The sequence below is a fragment of the Lontra canadensis genome, unplaced genomic scaffold (assembly GCF_010015895.1).
Source record: "Lontra canadensis isolate GAN:19392208 unplaced genomic scaffold, GSC_riverotter_1.0 scaffold54, whole genome shotgun sequence".
Lineage (NCBI taxonomy): Eukaryota > Metazoa > Chordata > Mammalia > Carnivora > Mustelidae > Lontra > Lontra canadensis.
Genome location: NW_022631048.1, coordinates 1,465,198 through 1,485,529, shown reverse-complemented (window position 1 = coordinate 1,485,529; position 20,332 = coordinate 1,465,198). Strand labels below are relative to the sequence as shown.

General features: G+C 40.4%; 1 protein-coding gene across 4 annotated transcripts in view; it reads right to left on the bottom strand.

Annotated features, from left to right (window-relative positions):
- Positions 1-17,680, bottom strand: part of CDK13 (cyclin dependent kinase 13) — a 133,739-nt gene extending 116,059 nt beyond the window's left edge. For all 4 annotated transcript variants that reach the window (XM_032874956.1, XM_032874958.1, XM_032874957.1 and 1 more), the window contains exon 1: positions 16,439-17,680. In XM_032874956.1, coding sequence (XP_032730847.1) covers positions 16,439-17,652 — 1,214 coding nt within the window. In that variant the 5' untranslated portion in view covers positions 17,653-17,680. The remainder of the gene's footprint in view (positions 1-16,438) is intronic.
- Between the last annotated feature and the right edge of the window lie 2,652 nt (positions 17,681-20,332).

Below are 20,332 nucleotides of genomic sequence, written 5' to 3'. Positions count from 1 at the left end.
TTTTATTTTTTTTTTATTTTTTTTTTTAAGATTTTATTTATTTATTTGTCAGAGAAGGAGAGAGAGAGAGAGAGAGAGAGAGCGCGAGCGCACGCACAGGCAGAGGCAGAGGGAGAAGCAGGCTTCCTGCTGAGCAAGGAGCCTGATGTGGGACTCGATCCCAGGAGACTGGGATCATGACCTGAGCCGGAGGCAGCTGCTTAACCAACTGAGCCACCCAGGCGTCCCAGCCAATTTTATATCTTAAGCATCTCGACAGTTTTCCAGGCTCTTTGTCCCCAAAGCTATTCTTTCTCATTAGGTCCTGTATCATCTCTGACTTGGCCCCGTGCAACAGTCTCTCTCCGGGTTTCCCACCTCAAATCTCTATCCTTTCCAATTTCCTTTCCCTACCACCACCTGCATCTTTCATTCCCCCTCTACAAAGCTCTTGATAGTCTTGCACTACAAAGACCTTGTGCAGCCAACCCAAAACATACAAAGTCAGGCATAGAAAGCTGTTCTCACATTCCTCTCTTCACCTCTTATATCTGGCTAAGTACAGGGATACTTACCACATCACTTTCAAGCCTTCCCTCATTATGCCAGAGAGCTGGAAATATTCCTTGTCCTATGATCCTACTACTTTGTTCATACCTCATTGAAATAATAACTAGGTAATCTGTCTTCCCCAACTAGACTGAGATCACTGTACCTCCTCCACAGCCCTAACTAGCACAAACCTGGCAAAGGCGGGTGCTAGATAAATATTTGTAGAATCAGGGGCGCCTGGGTGGCTCAGTGGGTTAAGCCTCTGCCTTCGGCTCAGGTCATGATCTCAGGGGTCCTGGGATAGAGCCCCGCATCGGGCTCTCTGCTCAGCAGGGAGCCTGCTTCCCCCTCTCGCTCTTGGCTTACCTCTCTGCCTACTTGTGATCTCTCTCTGTGTCAAATAAATAAATAAAATCTTAAAAAAAAATTTGTAGAATCAGGTACACTGGTGAGAGTATTTCTACTGAACAGAATTCACTTTCCTTAGCCTAATATTAAGGTACTGCATGATCTTCCTGGTTCTATCAAGTTCTGATTCTGCCTAATACTACCATGTCTTTACTCCCACAGACTCACTGAGAATATTCTCTTTCCACCATCTTCTACCGAAGTCCCATCCATCTTCCAAGAATGTAGCTCAAGAGTTCTTACTTATTCACAAAGCCTCATCAACTCCAAGAAGGCTCTCCCTTTCTGTGAACTCCCACTGGGCTTTATCTGCATCTTTCTTAAGATCTTAACCATTCATAACTTTGTATTTTAGATATTTACCACACTATTAGACTATATCCTCTTTGAGGCGCAGAAACTAGGTCTAATTCATTTTTTTGTCACTCCACAGCCCTTAGCATACCACACAGATGGTAGTCTTTTACTGAGTAAACAAACATACAATAAACCTCACAGTTTACAAAATACTTTTATAGACATTTTTCATTTCACTTGTTCTTCATAGCAACCAAGGTATACAGAAAGGAGATGAGGGAACTAAGAAGAGAGTTAAGAAATTTATTTAGAGTTCAAGAGCTATAAAGAGATAGAGTCAATATGAAGACCACATCTTCCAATTCAAAGCCAGGCACTATATTTTTGTTACCACATCAGACTACATCCTTCCCCTCCATTTATTTAATTCTCATCTGTCTTTAAGGATCAACTTGTAGTCCCACCTCCTTTATAACCTCCTCATTTGCTAAAATCACATGCTTGTGACATATTGCTTTGTATTTTAAAAACATAAATTGGATTATGCCGTACCTTTGCCTAAAACTCTCCAATAGCTTCTCAATGCATTCAGAATAAAAATAAAAATCTTTATTGCGATCTGCAAGACCCAAACCACCTCTCATCTCTATTATACCCTCCTTCACTCACTATGATCTACACACACTAACCTCTTTTCTGGTTCTTCAAAAAGTTATACTTCTTTCCTGACTTGATGTCTTAGCAATCCTGTTTTCTCCTCCTGGGATGCTTAAACCACATAGCTGCTCTTTCTTATCATTCAGGGCTCTATTTATCACCCCTATAGGGAGGCTCTCCCACATCAGAAAGATAAATGGGCATATCATATACCCCTCTCCTCCCACCACTGTCTTGTTCATCACTATATCCCCAGTGCCAGAACTATGTCTGGTGTGGAATAATCAAAAGGTATTTATTGAATTGATGAATAAAAGAACAAAGAACAGGTTTATCAACTACTTTCCTAAATGCTGCCCACAAGCAGAATGCTTTGTATAACTGCTATCCAGCTAATTAACTAATTAACTAATAGGCACAGGTCCACTGATAAAATTCTATTTAAACTAAGATTTAGAAGACAGAATAACCCTTAGCTAATTAGTTTCTTCATATAAACATTGAGATGACTTTATTATTTTTATTAACAACCAAACCTTTTGCATCCATTATCCCACAGGGATTTAGTAAGTGAAACTAGTTTTTCTATTGTAAAACTATCTTTACTTCTTATTTTTAGTAGCTACAGGGTCCTCTTAATTAAAAAACATATAGTCACAGAAGAAATACAAATGGCCAGTGAAGAAAGGTAAATGCTCCCTTCTCTATTATAACCAGAAAAGGCAAAATAAAAGGAGCCATCCATCAGAATAGCATCCATCAGAATGGCAAAAAAATGGAATTTTGAAAATATCAATTATTCATAAAAATACAAAGAAATTGCCACTTATATAAATTATCAGAAGGAATATAAAATTGCACAGACTTTTATATCTATCCAAGGCTTTTGATTTGCAACTTCACCTATAAGAACACATCTGACAAAAACACTTACATATATGTCAAAGAGTTACTACAGATATTCTTAAAAGGATTGGCTGTAATAAAGAAAAAATGAAAAAATAGTACCCAGCAACTAATAGTTAAATAAAGCCTGAAACATTTCATGCAATACTGGAGTTCTATGTAGCCATTTGAAAAGACCTTCAAATCCTACTGCTAAACAAAAAAAGCATGTAAAAAAAATTTACGGTATGGTAACATTCTTAATGTTTATGTGTATGTACTTAAGTTTGAATATAAGCATATACACAGAAAAAAGCCATAAAACAGCTACTGACATGGTAATATATTTGAAAAGGACATAAAGGGTAGCTTTCACATCTTGCTATGTATGCTTCTGTACTGTTTTCAAGCATCTTGTATATAATTTTTAAATACAGAGCATGGATTTTTAAAAAGGTAACAATTTCAGTGTAGAGAATTGAGAAATACAGAAAAGTTTAAAAATAAACACTAACAGAACTTGCCAATGGTTCTCTTGTAGCCTTTATGCCCTTGATTGCTATTCTGTTATTCCCAAATAAATCCACTTTTGCTAGTAAAAATAAATAAAATTTAAAAATTAAAAAACAAAACAAAACAAAAAACAATCCACCAACAGGGCTCCTGGCTGGCTCAATCAATAGAGCATACAACTCTTGATCTTGGGGTCATGAGTTCAAGCACCATGTTGGACACAGAGATTGCTTTAACAAACAAACAACAAACAATATAATACTCAAAACTTATCAAAAAAAAATAAACACCAACAGGAAAGTTTAAAGATGGACACCAGAAATTACATCAAACTAGAATGTATGGTACAAAGAAACCCTGTCACTTTTTTTAATAAAAATAAAAAAGCTTACTTCAGTACACCAATTACTTAACCTTAAAAAAATTAAATTTGGAAAATCATGAGTACTTAAGTAGCACTAATTTAAAAAATACTATAAACATTAATGCATATACTTTTCATAATAAAAATGTTTCTTCATGCATATTGAGGAAATCAATACAGCTAACCATTATACATACTACAAAATAGGAATCTTCCTCTTTTCCTAGACCCTAGGACAAAAATAAATAATTACACCAGTTCATGTATTAGGGACAACCAAAGCATCCACAATTTTTTTCGAAACCAAAAATTAGACCCTGATGGAAACAATGTTAAACAAAAATAAAAGTAGGCATTTATAATAAATTCACAGCCAACATCATTTTGTAGAAAAAAAGACTAAAATGCTTTCCCTATGGGATCAGGATCAGAACAAGGAAATCTAATCTTGCCACCTCTAATCAATACTGTACTTGAGATTCTAGACATTGCAATTAGGCAAGAAAAATAAATAAAAGGAATCCAGACTGGGGGGGAAGGGGGAGTAAAACTATTTGCAGAGGACAATCTTGTACACAGAAAATCCTAAGAAATCTACTAAAAACTATTAGAACTAATAAACAAGTTAGCAAGGCGGCAGGATATATGATCAATGTAGAAAAATCTACTACAGTTCCATACACTAAGCAATAGACAATTAAATGAAATTACAAAAACAAATCCTATTTCAATAGCCTTAAAATGTAAACTTACGAATAAATCTCAAAAAACTTCAAGGACTGTACCTGAAAACTTCAAATTACCAATGAAAATATTGAGGGAATATAAATAAATGGAAAGACATTTCATATTGACATATTTGATGACTTAACATTAAGATAGCAATACTCCCAAATTGATCTCCAAATTTAGTCCAATTCCAGTGAAAATCCAAGCTGCTTTTTTGCACAATTTGGGAGGCTGTTCCTAAAATTCATGTGGATATGCAAAGAACCCTTCTCCTCCTAAGAAAGTGTATAAGATCAAAGCAATGTAAAAGAATGAAGCTGAAAGACTTGCACTTCCTGATTTCAAAAACTACCGCAAAATTAGAAAAATCAGGACTGTATGATACTGGCATAGGATAGACATGTAAATCAATGGACTAGAACGGACAGTCCAGAAACAAGCCCTCACATTTATGGCCAATGCAATTTCAAAAAGGATGCCAGTACAATTCAATAGAGAAAGAAAATTTTTTTTAACAATGATGTTGGCACAAATGGCTTTCCACGCAAGAGAATGTAGTTGGGCCACTTTCTCTCACCATACACAAAAATTAACTCAAAATAGATCAAAGACTAAACTAAAACTATAAAACTCTTTGAAGAAAATATAGGAATAGAGTATTGTGATGTTCGTTTAGGCAAAGTCTTCTTAGATATGACATCAAATCAAAGGCAACGAAAGAAAAAATAAACTGGACTTCATCAAAATTAAAAACTGCGCATTAATGGATGGCAACAGTGATATAATGGGAAAAATTTTTGCAAATCATGTATCTCTACCATAATTTAATTGTTCCCCAATTCACTGTACTTGGGTTGTTCCCAGGTTTGTTTTTTGTTCTTTTTTTTTTTTTCTTAAACTAGGTTGGCATCATTTCTCCCATTTTACAAATAAAAAGACCAGAGCTCAAAAAGGATAAATAAAGTGATTAATAGTGTTCTGCTATGAAAGCACCAGAATTAGTGCCTAAATCCGCATCTGTATAATTTCTAGTCTTTGCTTCCTCCTTTATAGTAGGTATTTATTTACCCAGTCAACCCAAGAGAGAAGATCTGCCAACTAGATAAGAATCTTCTGGTTGTTCTGTTAACACTTGATCCTAGAAATTCTTTCCTTCTTTTTTTCTTCTTATGGTCCACACTGACTCAAAAGCTAAGTTCTTGCCCAAAGTTTACACTATGACCTAAGTGGTTACAAATAAGTTATACCTAGGGAAGAGTCCTTTTTTTTTTCCCACTAAATTAAAACGGACTCTCCCAAATACAAGAGTTCTTCTTTCTAGAAGAAATGTCACAGGCATATTAGTACCCGAAATATATAAAGAACTCTAGAGACTCAATGAGAATCCCCAACTTTTTTTTAAAGATTTTATTTATTTGACAGAGAGAGAGAGAGAGAGAAAGAAAGAGACAGCAAGAGAGAGAACACAAGCAAGGGGAGTGGGAGAGAGAACTTCCCACTGAGCAGGGAGCCCAAAGCGGGGCTCAATCCCAGGACCCTGGGATCATGACCTGAGCCAAAGGCAGACACTTAATGACTGAGCCATCCAGGCACCGCCCCCCAATTTTTTAAAATAGGTGAAGGATCTGAATAAACATTTTCCCAAAAAAGACATATAAATGGCCAATAAACATATGAAAAGATGTTCAGTATCAGTCACTTAGGAAAATGCAAATCAAAAGTACAAGGAGATATCAGAATACAATTTTAAAAACTTGTCAAGATATGTGAAACAATTTTCAAGGACATGGTGAAACTGAAACCTTCACATATTGCTGGTTGGAATATAAAAGCGATGCAGACACTGAGGAAAACAGGTTGGCGGGGCACCAGGATGGCTCAGTCATTAAGGGTCTACCTTCAGTTCAGGTCATGATCCCAGGGTCACTGGGCTCCCTGCTCAGAGGGGAGGCTGCTTCTCCCTCTCCCACTCCCCCTATTTGTGTTCCCTCTCTGGCTGTCTCTCTCTGTCGAATAAAATCTTTAAAAAAAGAAAAGAAAAGCATTTGGTTAATTCCTTAAAATGTTAAAACAAAGAATTACCATATGACCCAGAAATTCCACTCCTAGACATATGCCCAAAAGAAATAAAAACATATCTCATGAAAAAAAAAAAAAATCTCATGCAAAAACTAAACACAAGTGTTCGAGGAAGTGTAATTCCTAATAGTCAAAAACTGAAAACAACTGAAATGTCCATCAACTGAAAATAAAATGTGGAATATTCATACAATGGCATACTATTTTGCCACAAAAAAAATAACCGATGACACGTGCTGCAACACAGATGAACCTTAAAAACAGTATGCTTAAATGAATTTAGTCAGCCATAAAAAAACATGAATAATAAGATCCTATTTATATGAAATGTCCAAAATGGGCAAATCCATGAGATAAAAAGTGAATTGGTGGTTGCTAGAGGTGAGAATGGGGGCTGACTACTAACAGGCATGGAGTTTCTTTTTGAGATGATTAAAATGTTCTAAAATTAGTGGTAATGGCAGCGCAACTCTGAATATACTAAAGGCCACTGACTGTACTAGTTAAAATTGGAGTAAATTGCATGGTAGGTGAATTATATCTCAAAAAATGTTATTTTAAAACTAGAAAAATTAAATAACATGAAACTGAAATGTTTGTGCTTATTTCCTTTAGTTCCTTATGAAACACTAAAAGCTGAGAAAATAAGAGTCATGACTGACTTTTTGCGGATTTTCTCAGGCAAACAAGTTCTAGTCCACTGAGCACATGAACTGTGCTTGTCTTCATGTTTCACTGAACCATGTCCTGATATGTGTTTTTGAAGAGAGAAAAAGGAAAGATGGTAAGAAGTAGAGGGAAGGCTTAATACTTGATCTGCACAAAGGCACATTCTTTTGATTGGTCCAGCTCTAGTTATGACAAATTTATACATAAGCTAATATTAGACCCTATTAATATTAGAAGGACTTTTTTTTTCAAAGTGTAAAGTACTGGATATTTTCTTACACAAATCAATTTTGTAACATTTGTTGGGTATCTATTTCCTATCACATGCTGTGGTAAGTGCTTAAGAGACATTAAGATTAAAAAAGAACCCCATGGGACTTACAATCCAGCGGCTGAAGCAAAAAATAAATATTATGTAAATTCTCGTCAAACTACAAAAGCCAGAAGCAGAGAACTAAGTCAAAGAACTAAAAAGGGAAAAAGAAGTCCATGTAGAATTCCATACCCAGCAAAAATATCTTTCAAAATGGAGACTTTTTCAGACAAATAAAATGGCAGAGCTACATTATAAGAAATGTTAAAAGCCAGTTCTCTCAGTAGAGGAAAATACATCAAACTTTGGATCTACATAAAGGAATAAGAAGTGTCTGAAAAGATAGAAATTAAAGCTATAAATGATATAAATGATTTTTCTCATTTTTTCATGTCTATAATTAACATACGTAAGTCATATATATATACAGAAATAAGACATATGACAAGAATGGTACATAAAAGGAGAAAAATGTAAACATGCTCTTATCATATTATATTATACAAGAAGACAGACTGTGATAAATTAAAGATGCATATTATAAAACCAAAAACGAAATCTTTGTGACCATGAGTTAGGCTTAGTTTTGGGATGGCAAAAAAAACACATGACTCATAAAAGAAAAAAATTGCTACACTGGACTTCATCAAATTCTGCTCTTCAAAATTATGTGAAGGAAAGGCAAGCCAGAGAATGAGAAGAACCATCTGCAAGCCAGAGAATGAGAAGAACCATCTGCAAAGTATATACATATATATATATATATTTGTGTACACACACACACACACACACACACACACACACATATACACTAATGTGACAGAAAGCAGAGTAGCAGTTGCCAAGGACCACAGGTAGAGTAGGGGACAAACCACAAAGGGGCCACAGGAAACTTTTTGGGATAATTAAATGTTTTTTATCATGACTGTGGTGGTAGTTACACAAGTACATCTATTTGTCAAAATCCATTTAAATGTATATTTAAAATTGGTAAATTATACCTTAATAAAATTGTTTTAATGAACAGATGAAACATGTCCAATATCTGGGGGGGCAACCAACTCAAATTAATGCGAGTCTAAATATGAGAAATCACTTCTGGATGAAATTAATGAAGACGACACCTGAACTATGGCTGGAAGAATGGCCAAGTAGCATTAGCCTGTTGAGGGAAGGGCATAAATTAAAGTGTAGGGAACCTGTAATTCCATGTTTTTAAAATAGTAAGGAGTCCAGTTTGTACTGTGATCAGCATATTTACTGAGAAATAAGGGAAGTTTGGGTCTGTCTCAGGTAAGGAATTCTTACCCAGTTCAAGAATTTGAACTGGCATTTGAAGAATTTGAACTGGTAATATTCACATTACAGTAAGTGTTCATATTTATATTACAGTAAGTGCCCAGTTCAAGAATTTGATTCTGTAAGTATGTATGTATGTATGATTCTGTATGTATGTATGATTCTGTATGTATGTAAGGAAGTATGTTTTAGAGAAAAATGAAGACTTTTTAGAGAAAAATGAAGGACTCAAAATGGCATTTTAAGATTAATATGAATGCAGAAAACAGGAGAGGCTTGAAGAGGAAAAACCCAAAGTAATCAGATCCAACAATAAAAATATAAACAAAGGGTTTCAAACCAAGTAAGAACAGTTAAAGACCACTACAAAAGGACAAACAGAACAAGCAATTCACAAGAACTGGGGAAGGAGAAGAGGTTAAGTATTACTAAAGTTTTGGCACTGAGTGCCTGGGAGCAACTACTGTAACTTAAGATACATGAACATAGACATATGTCAACAGTTCTTTTTTTTTTTTTTTTTTTTTTTAAGATTTATTTACTTACAACAGAGGAAGATAGCAAGAGAGGGAACACAAGTATGGGAGAGCTGGAGAGGGAGAAGCAGTCTCCCTGCTGATGCTAAGCAGGGAGCCTGATATGGGTCTTGATCCCAGGACACTGGCATCATGACCTGAGCAGATGCTTAACAACGGAGCCACTGAGGTAACCCCCAAGTCAACAGTTCTTAAAACAAAACACTTGCCTGGGTGGCTCAGTCAGTTAAGCATCTGCTTTTGGATCAGGTCATAATCTGAGGGTCCTGCAACTGAGCCCTGCATCAGGCTCCCTGCTCAGCAGGGAGTCTGCTTCTCCCTCTCATTTTGTGCCATCTCTCCCCTTCTCAGGTAAATAAATGTAAAAAATATATATATATATTTAAAAACAAAAGAAACCAAAACATTACATAAACAATGTTAAAGAACAAAAGACAAATTCATGAAAAATACTTGTTATGCCACAAGACAGTTAATATCTCTAACATACAGAAAGCTCTTATAAATTAGTAACAGAAATGAATCAAGAAATTAAAACATTCAATAAACAGATTAAAATAAATTCAGTCTAATTAAATAAATGCAAATGGAAAAATAGCGTACCTGACAACTCTAAGTGATGATGGAACTGAGGAAAAGAGCATTGGCACATTGTTGGGAAACAAAAATTGGTAAAAGCCTTCTGAAGGGCAACATGACACAGTATTAAAATTACAAATGTGTATGCCATTTCTGACCCAACAATTTTACCCCCAAGAAATCCAACATATAAGGAGATAAGGAGACAAATGTGCACACCAACTATTTGCAATAGATACATATACATCTCAAAAATCTTGAAAATAAAAAACTAGGAGTCTAACAAAATGGACTTGGCCAAACAGGTTATAGCACATCCATACTACAAAATACCAGACGCCAACAAGAACATAGTACAGAGCATGGCATATAAAGTATCATTGTAATATGTTCCTATAATTCCTAAGATTTACATAAAATCTTTTGTCCCAATGCATACATGCAGAGGAAAATCTAGGAAGAATGTTATTTAAAACTTCAAAAATGATCATCTCAGGTGGTTGGATTCAGTACGACTTTTAATCTCTCACTCTTCTGTACTAAATGAAAACTTCCACCTTGAGCCTGTAGTATCTTTGTCAACAGGTGAAAAATAATGAAGAGCAGTATCAGAAAAAGAAATGACTCCAAGAAAGGTGAAATAATTAATTTAATGTTAGATAAGTTTGGAGAGTCAATAAAATATCTCAATGAAAGTGCCCCATGCAAGTGAAAACGCAGAAACAGAAGAGTGGGGAGACTACAGCCCATTAACTACTTTCAGTTTTCAGTTCCTCTCACTACCTTTTTCATTTCCATTTTATAAATCCTAGTTTTTAAACCAGCAAAGGGAAAAAAAGAAAAAGCGGGGGCAAACCAAGAAAGAGACTCTTTACAGAGAATAAATATGGTTACCAGAGGTGGGGGGGGCGCCAGGGGATGGATTAAATAGGTGATGCAGATTGAGCGCCCTTGTTGTGATGAGCACCTGGTGTTGTAGGGAACCATTAAATCACTATCCTGTACACCTGAAACAATATTACACTGTATGTTAACTAATTGGAATTTAAATAAAAACTAAAAAAATGAATAAAATAAACTCTAGTTTTTAATCCTCCAATCTACATTTATTTTGTTTCCAAAATATACTAAGAAAACTAGATTCTCTCACAATTTAGACGTGTGGAAATTCAAGGAACAAAAAAAATCACTACAAACAAGTAATACTTCCGACTCTAGCCTGATACTTTTGCTTCTAACATCCACTTTAAAGTTTACAAATATCTACCTGTAAAACAAAGCCAAGCAAAAACAAAAACAACAATAAAAATTTAAGTGCTATTCATAGAAAAAGCAGAGAATAAGAGATCAAAATTATCTAAAATATGAATATTAATATTAATTTCAACTGATTTTTGAGAAATAGCTATAATTTTTCAGAGAGTAAATATAGCTTGGCATACAGTTTGTTCAGAAAATCTTCACGAAGAAAACATATCACTTATCTTGATTAGTACAGCAGAATGCAAATACAAACACTAGGCTGAATTTATTCTATTCACACTAGAAGTGACTCCTAGCATCCTCAACTCATTCCAGTAAAGCAGCAGCTGGAAAGAGAAGGTTCTTAAATTCTCTCCTTACCAATCACTTCACCTATCCTAAAGTATATGTGAACCAAAATAGCAAGTAAGTTCAGAGATACAACTGCAATCTGTGCAAAGTTGGTTTGCATTAATCTGTGGAGAAAAATGCTATTTAAACTGATTCAACCACTAATAAACACACATTAAAATTTGTCCTCCAGGAGCTTACAGTCTAGTAGAGAAAATACAAATGTAGCCAGCCAAATAATCAGAATATTAAATAGAATTTTTTAAAGCTCTATAACAAAGATAAAGCAAAGTGCCATAGGAATGTAAGAATGAACTTTTTCTACATGAATGGAGCAAAATCTCGAGATGGTTGAATTGGAGCTGGGTTTTGAATGCAAAGCCTGAAGCAGAGAAGAGGGGGAAAAGGGCATTTCAAGGTAAAAGAACAGCAAGAGTAAAACTACAGAGAAATAAAAGTGCCTCTAAAAATAGAATTCTGATAGAATGGGGCCAGTTCATAAAAGGCATTACCTGACAACGCATTGGAAAGTCTGGACTGTGGAAGTGACGCAATCTGACCAAGACCTTAAGAAAATTCTCCTTTAAAAGAATGAATTGGGAAGAAAGGAATGGAAGAATAGCAAAGAAAAGAACGGTAACAGGAAGTCTGATTAAAAACAAAGGCCTAAACTGAATTGCTGAAAATGGAAATGGGATAAATATTAGTGTTAGAACAAATAAATGATAAAGACTGTGCAGATGTAAATGCTGGGTAAAGTTTGGTCAGAGAAGGAACAAAACACAAGGCCATCTTGAGAATGAAATAAGTGATTACAGATTTGGAGACTTAAGACTTCACCTAAATTTCCGTTCCTTTTGAGTGTTTCTGCATTTATTCTAGTATCCTACATATCTGACATTTTAAAAAAACATTTTAAGCATAACATTCACCTAAGGATACTCATGATTTAGTTCTATTAAGTACAAATCAAATCAGCAGCATTTTATGAGTGAACAGGACCTTTTTTCCTTATTCTGAAATGTCTTCATTTTATATATTTCTGAACACAGTTTTTAGGACAATTACATTAAATAAACCATGACAGAGGTACCCCATACCATACACAAGTAAATACTAGTAACTTCACTAATTTACACCTACCGGTCCACCCATCTTTAGACTCCCAGGTCGCTATACTACTCCATAATGGAGGCTTCTGCTGCTTCTCAGTGGAAAAGAATCTCACAGAATCTCCGTTAAGTTCATAAACAGAACCAATTAACAGTATATATAACAATTTAGTGTCCTGTTTGTAACTGATCTGACTAGAGTGACTTCAGATCAAGATATCCTACTGAAAAAAAAAAAAAAACCTGTCAATAACTAAATATAATTAAAGTCTTCAAGGACATGTTTTTAGACTCATACTCATAAAAGCTACAAGTTAATGAACCAAAAGAATCTCTAGAAGAATTTGTTTTTTACAATTCTGAAAATGCTGCAAAGAACGGTCATGTAAAAGAAATTGATACATAAATACCCAAACAGGAGATGAATTTTAGCAAAACAGATCACTACTTGAAGGGGTCAGCTCCACATGACAGTATCAATATCTAGTATCAAGAGCACGTCACTTCAGGGGCGCCTGAGTGGCTCAGTGGGTAGGACCTCTGCTTTCCGCTCAGGTCAGGATCTCAGGGTCCTGGGATCAAGCCCCACATCAGGTTCTCCGCTCAGCAGGGAGCCTGCTTCCCCCGCCCCCTCTGCCTGCCTCTCTGCCTACTTGTGATTTCACTCTCTCTGTAAAATGAATAAAATAAAATCTTAAAAAAAAAAAAAGCACATGTCACTTCGGTCAGCCCAGGGTTTGAATCCAAGCTGACTTCGGAACAAATCACTTCTATTTTTTGGAGCTTCAGTTTCCCCATCTATCAGTAGAAATGTAGGAGGTGAATGTATGTTGTTAAGTATTTATCAATGCCTGGCACATGGTTAAGACCCAAATGTCAGTACCATTCCCTCCCGTCAAAAACAGCTCTACTACACTCTCACATGACAAGAAAAATCTTCATACTATGGTTTGAATACTATTTTCAATGTGCATGCATCTCCTTAAAATATCTATGCTGACAAGTCATTAATACATAAGGTCCATGTGGGCTGGTAAAAGATCATACTGCTCTTTCTTATAGCATAACACATGGTCTCTATTAAATACTTATACAATCCAGGCCCACAATATTTCATATGCTCGGTAAACTCCATCATCCCTTCATTTACCCATTCAACAATTATTAAGCAATGACTTCTGCCAAATACTATGCTGAACACTAGGAATACAATGGTGGGTTAAGACAGGACAGCTGCCTTCAGAGCTCAAAATCCAGCAGACTATTTATCAAATAACACAGGCCACTTAAGACATTGCTAAATTCTTAGAGTAAAACTTTTTGCACTAAACTGGACAAATGAGTTCAATTACCTGTTCCTAAACAGTAATAACACACTTGCTGTATTTAAAAATTTTTAATTTTTCCAATCAGCTATGTTAGGTGTAAATTCTGGGCCCTAAATTTTAAGCAGGACAGCTGACAAACAGATATAATGTGAAAAATCGGAAAACCATACCTCATGACAAATGAAGTTTTGGGACCCAAGAAGGAAAGACTCAGAAGACTCGCAAGGGTCTTACATTTTTAAAAAGTAGTAGCACACAGTCGAGTTTGCTCTGGTTAAACTTGAAGCAATGGATAGAAAGTTATATGGAAGCAGATTTCGGTTTCAGTGTGAAGGGTTCTAATAATTCAAACTATTCAATAATAATTCAACATTACATTTCCATAATAATCTATAGTATTTCTATACTTTACAAAACATAAAATTTCACTTAATCCTTGAAATCATCCAAAAAAAAAAAAAACAAACACCGCAAGTATTTCCCTGTTACAGTTTAGGAAACTGACCCTCTAAGGGAGGGTCTTGCTAAGATACTGGGGCAAAGCAGTCCAGCCTAGAACTCTCAAGTCCCAAATCTAATGGAAGAGGCTGTCTGTCTCAAAGTAATGTCTTTCCATGTCTAGATGTATTTAGGCACACACCAAATGGACAGCTGTCTGGAATGTTGGCCAAGATACTCTTAAGCTTTGTCCAAATCCAATCCTTTAGAAATACCGGTGGTAAGTATAAAAACCATGAAAAGATTCAGCAATGAATGGTCCTCTAGAATGCAATCTTCATGAAGGCAAGGACGTCAGGTTCCTTCATTAATCTATTCCAGGCCCTGGAACAGTAACTAGCATATGATGTGCTGAGTAAATATTTGCTAAATACAAATAATACTAATCATACATGACACTACTACACGATATATATAAAATACCTGCGACTATTAAGGGCAGGACCTTGCTGAAGTATCCAGCAACTAAAAATTCAAATAAACACAAACCCAATATCTTAAAATTGCATCAAACATTCAAAACTGCTATCTAAAGTCCTGAGACTTAACCTAATCAGTTTTCAAAAACAATGTTAATTGCAAAAAACAAACAATAAAAAAATGCAAACCTCTGGCAAATCTAAAATATTTTAACTAAAAGTAAAATGCAAAGAGTGATATAAAGATATAAAGGCTAAATTTGGTGAACTGAGTTATCAGTGTTGATAGACCTTTCCTTAAAGCATCTACTAGCATTTTAAGTGTACTGAACATTGTAAGAATGAAGAGATTTGTACAGCTGCTTTCATTTAAGGACAAACTCACAACCAGATCTCTACTTACTTGCATCCCATCTTGACAAATATTTACTAGGCTGACACTTAAAAGAGATCCGGTAATTTTACAGGTACATGCACTGAGATTCAACATAACGTCTACTCAGAAGTACTTGCATCCACTTGGCATTACTGAAAACTAATACCAATAGGAAAAACACAACCAGCAAAAAGTCATTTTTTAATATTCTATACACTAAACTATAAGAATTTTTAGACAGCTCAGGAAATAGAACCTCCAAAATATTCAAAAGTTATTTTTAATTAATGTTGCTTAACAGGTATGCATAGATCAATGCTCATACTTTCCCTGAAGAACAGAATTCTATAATAAGGTATAACAACTACATAAAAGATTTACTCCAATTTTGCTAGGTTAAATTATACCTTTTAAAGATTTCTGAACAATGATCGTGATATTTAAAAATATAGCTAACTTTAAAGTAAATGTAAATAGTAATTTAATATAATAGTAAACAGTGTAATACTGTAACGGCGAGCAAGACCATTCACTTGGTTACACCAATTAATTATACGTTATGAGCAACTGGGTGTCATCACAAACCAACAGTGAAACCACAATCTTGTCATTTTTTTTTCTTTTAACACTTAAAAAACCATTCCACACAAGAATATCACAAAATGAGCATCTTCCTTAAGAATTTAGAACTGTAAGTTTCCACATCAGCTTTTTTCACATATTAAAAGAATAAACTCCAGAGAAAAGCTGCTTTTTCCATCGCTGCAACATTTGCAATCCACATCTAACTCTGACATCAGCAAGTGATTCCGAGTCTCCTCCACAATATGTGGGTCCGTCCCTAAATCTCCAAAGATGAAACCTCTTCAGAGAGCTTTCAAAATTATGACAAATTAAATCACCTCTAGGTTTTCCCAAAGAAACTGCTAGAAATGCAAAGAGCAGTTGAGAGAAACCCCGTTAATATGTTAACGCAACAAGTTTAAAACTCTGGGAACTCTTTCTTCAAAATGTTCCCTGGCACAGCGAGGAGAACAACTCTGCTGGACCTGTTGCTTTGTCCCTCCACCCCACTAAAAGGTGTCCTAGGCGCGCGAAAACGCTTCTCCCTACTTGAACCCGGCCTGAAGTCGGGTTTTCTAGTGCCGGTGGCCGACTTGGGCGGCTCGGAAGAGGCCAATCACCACTTCGCCAGCCTCCCGGGGAACAGGTCGGCGCAGCAAAGGACGAACGCCCGGGGGGGGCGGACTCACCTGATCACGGGGCTGTAGGGGCTCCGGGAGCGGCGCCAGCTGCTGCTGCTGTACGGGCTGGGGGACACGTCGCCGCCCCGCTCGTAGGAGCTGTGGCGGCTGTAGCTGGGGGAGCGGCGGCGGCTGTAGGGGCTCGGGGAGCGCGGCAGCCGCCGAGAGTACGGGCTGCTGCCACCTCCTGCCGGGCTGGGGGACTTGCGGCTCCTCAGGCTCTGCGAGGCCCTGTGGGACACCGGGCTGTCGTCCCGACCTCCCAGCGGGCTCAGGGACCGCTGCCGCCGCCTGTAGGCCTTGGGCTCGCTCTTGTCCTCCCGGTAGGCCTTGGGCGGCTCCTTGTAGGCCGAAGGCGGCTCCTTGGACGACTTAGTCCGGCTCCGGTGGGCCTTCAAGTCTCGATCTTTGCGGCTGCTGCTGCTGCTAGACGTGGCCGAGGCGCTTTTCCGGCGGCCGCCGCTGCTGCTGCTGCTGCCGCTCTTGGCGGCCTCGGCCCGCTCCTCGCCGCTGTGGCTGTGGCGGCTGCGGGACTTGGAGGCGTCGCTGCCGCCGCGCTGCCCATCCCGCCGCCGGTGCTCGCGGTGGCGCTCCTTGCTGCGGCCGCTGCTGCTGCGGCGGTCCCGGCGGGGCCTGCGCTCCGACCCCTCCCCGCGCCGCTGGGTGCCGGAGGAGGAGGCCGGACTCCCGCCGCTGCCCCCCGTTCCCCCGGCAGCCGTCGCCGCCGTTGCCGCGCTGGCCCCCCCCAGCAGCAGCCCCTGCTCGGACTGGGAGCTCACATCCTCGTATTCCACCAGCGGGGTCACACCCCCGCCGCTACTAGCACCGCCACCGCCGTCCTGCTGCGGCTGGGGCAGCGAGAAGACCCGACGCTTCTCCGCCTCCTGCCCGGCGCGGGGCCCGCGGCGCCGCTTCTGCCGCCCTCCTGCGCGCCTCTTGCCTCTCGCCAGCCGCTTGACCTCCAGAGGGGGGCCCGGGCTGAAGCAAGAGGAGGAGGCCGCGGCGGCGGCGGCTGCGGCGGCGGCCGTGCCGGGAGCAGCCAGGAAGAGCAGAGGCGGCGGGGGCGGCGGCGGTTGCAGGAGCTGCGGCTGCAGGAGCGGCAACAGCAGCGGCGGCTGCTGAGGGGACAGGAATCGCCTCCGCTTGCGGCGTTCCTCCAACTTCTTCTCCGCCCAGCTCAGGCCCCCGCCTCCCCCCAGCGCCGTGTCCGAGCTGCTCGGCATCGCCTAGAGCCCGCCGCAGAGCGCGGCGCGGGTGCGGCCTCCTCCCGGGTCAGATCCTGGCCATCTCCCCCGCCGGAAACGGGAACTGCTGCGGCGGCGGAGGGACACCGAGCGCCAGGGCCGTCCAGAAGACACGCCACGATAATCCGGGTCAGGACTCGGGTCCCTGGGTTCCAGGTCACAGTCGGGTATGCAGCGGCCTCCGGGCCTGAAGGAAGCAGGAATCCGGGTGGCAGAGCTCGCGATCGTGCTCGTCGTCCTAGCCTCAGCAGCAAAAACACCAGATGCGCCGGGCGCTGACCTGCGGGGGAGTCCGGAGTCCTCCAAGTGCCCCCGGGGGTGGGGGAGCGGCCTCGGCCGCGCTCTCGGCTCGGGCAGCGCAACGCGGAAGTACCACCTTCGTCTCCGCTTCACTCCATCGCGCCCTGACGTTGGGTGCGAGTTCAGGGGAGGGGAGTGGGCGAGACAACAACACGCCTCCGCCGCCGCCGCCTCCTCCGCGTCGACGTCGTCCTCCTGTGGTGGCGGCGACACACGGCGGGTGCCTCGGAAGTGGCCTGGGCCTGACAACAACTCCCGGCCTAGGGCCTCGCGCACTCTGCCGCCCGCAGGGACGGGCGGCGGGGCGGGGCGAGGCGGGGGCGACCGGGCTGCGGCTCACGGTTGGGGCAGCTAGTGTGCGGGGCTGGGCGGGGGGCTGTTTCCGGGGAGATAGGGGCGGGGAGGGGGAAGTTTCTGAGCCTGTGGCGGTGGGTACGGGCCCTGACTTTCTTCTTCCTTCGCCGCCGCCGCGAACAGAGGTGGCGGAGCTCCCCTTTCCTCCGCTCCCCCCCCTCCACGAGGAGGCTCCTGGTGTGCGCGGCCGGCCCCGGCTCGCTCCTCCCCTTCCCTCTCCGATCCTCGTCAAGGAGGAGGGAGGGCGACGGGACTTGCTGGTTGGGCCCTAACCTCCACAACCCCTCCTTCTCGCCTCGCTCTTTCGGCCTTTCCCCTCGGCCCGGACGCAAGGCCGGGGGCGCGCACGCACGTCACGCTCCGAGAAAGCCGAAGGTGAGTGGTGTTGGGGCAAAGGAGGCGGGAACAAAGTTGCCGCGCACCGGCGTGCTCGCTCCCGCCAGAGACGGGCGCGCGGACCGGAACTGGCGTAATGTAGAAACGGCTCCACTTCCGGTGAGGGTGGGACTACGTGTGAAGCAGGGTTAAAGAAAGGAGAGGGAGGATTCGTGTACGCCTACTGCTGTCGCTTAAGTCTCTCGCAGTGATGGCACGCCGGTCGTGCATATAGGGTCCAACGCGGAGTTGCACCGCCCGCCTGTTGAAAGGTCAGGGCAACAGCAAGAGTTTGGGGATTCAATAATTCAGTTAGGGGCCCTCTGGATTGGGTAGTCACCCCATCATTGTGCCCTTAGCCAGACCCTGGGGAGAAAAGAGGGCACCCCGCAAAAGAAGGTGGAGGTGGCATTGGTCAAACTGTTTTACCTACGCCCAAGTTCGAGGTCCCATCCTAGCGTAAAAACACACTTGGGTATCACAAGTCTTGAGCAGTAGTAACACTGAAATTCACTTAAAAAAAAAAAAAAAAAGCCTTAACGTTAATTCAGGGAGTAAATGAAACGTCAAAAGGGACTACTGGAAATCCCAGAATTATTACAGCTGCTTGAAGTCAAAGTATTTGCTCAAATCAGGGCTGCCCTCTCAGCACTTAACCCACTTTCTCCTTAATATCTAAACCTGTGGAAGCGCCGAATGTAGTCATTCAGTGTCTTCACGTCTAATTTCTTGTCTTACCAAGCTTGCCTTTCAGTGATAGACTGGGATCATAGGATAGTTGCCTCTTTTTTTCTTTTTAAGATTTTATTTTTTTTTTAATTAAAGATTATTTACTTATTTATTTGACAGACAGAGACCACAAGTAGGCAGAGAGGCACTTTTAAGATCTTTTAAGTAATTTCTACACCCAACATGGGGCTCAAACTTAGTACGGGGAGATCAGGAGGAGTTCAGTGCATTACCAACTGAACCAGCCAGGTGGCTTTCATGTGCTTGAAAAGAAAAGCTAAGGAGTCCCCTCAGGGACTACATATAGCAACCCCTTTGCAGGTTTATTTTTTCAGATCATCAGTTGGTTCTTAGTTCCTAAACACTTGGTATCCATCCATCATTCATGACCTAGTGTAAATATTTTTAATTGGCTTGACATCCACTAACACTGTATTTCAGACTGGACTAATCTAAGCCGAAAATCAGACTAAAGCGAAAGAATGAATACAAAGGGTGTGTGTTTGCTGAAGGATAAAGGAGGAGGCAAAGCATTGCCCAGGAAAGTGGACCTGGGTGGGCCACACAGTGGGGCCTAATGTGTAGCCAGCAGGAAGTGGTAAGGGCATTGAGAAACTGAATAGAAAAGTAAGGGGCAGGGTGCCTTAAACTAATTTCTCCTTGGTAGTATTGCTGAGTGGAGGTCTTATAGCCTGCTAGTGACCAGTTAGCAGGTGGTTTTTTCCAAAAAATAGGATTAACTACTATCATTGTACTTTGAAAAGCCTGGAGTAACAGAAGAGGAAAGCAGAATAAGAGGTTTATTTAGCAGGTTCTCAAATCTGTAACCAATTTCACTTGAGAATGTCATCTATACTTGTGGAAAAACAAAAAACAACCTTGATCCATAATAAGTGGGCAG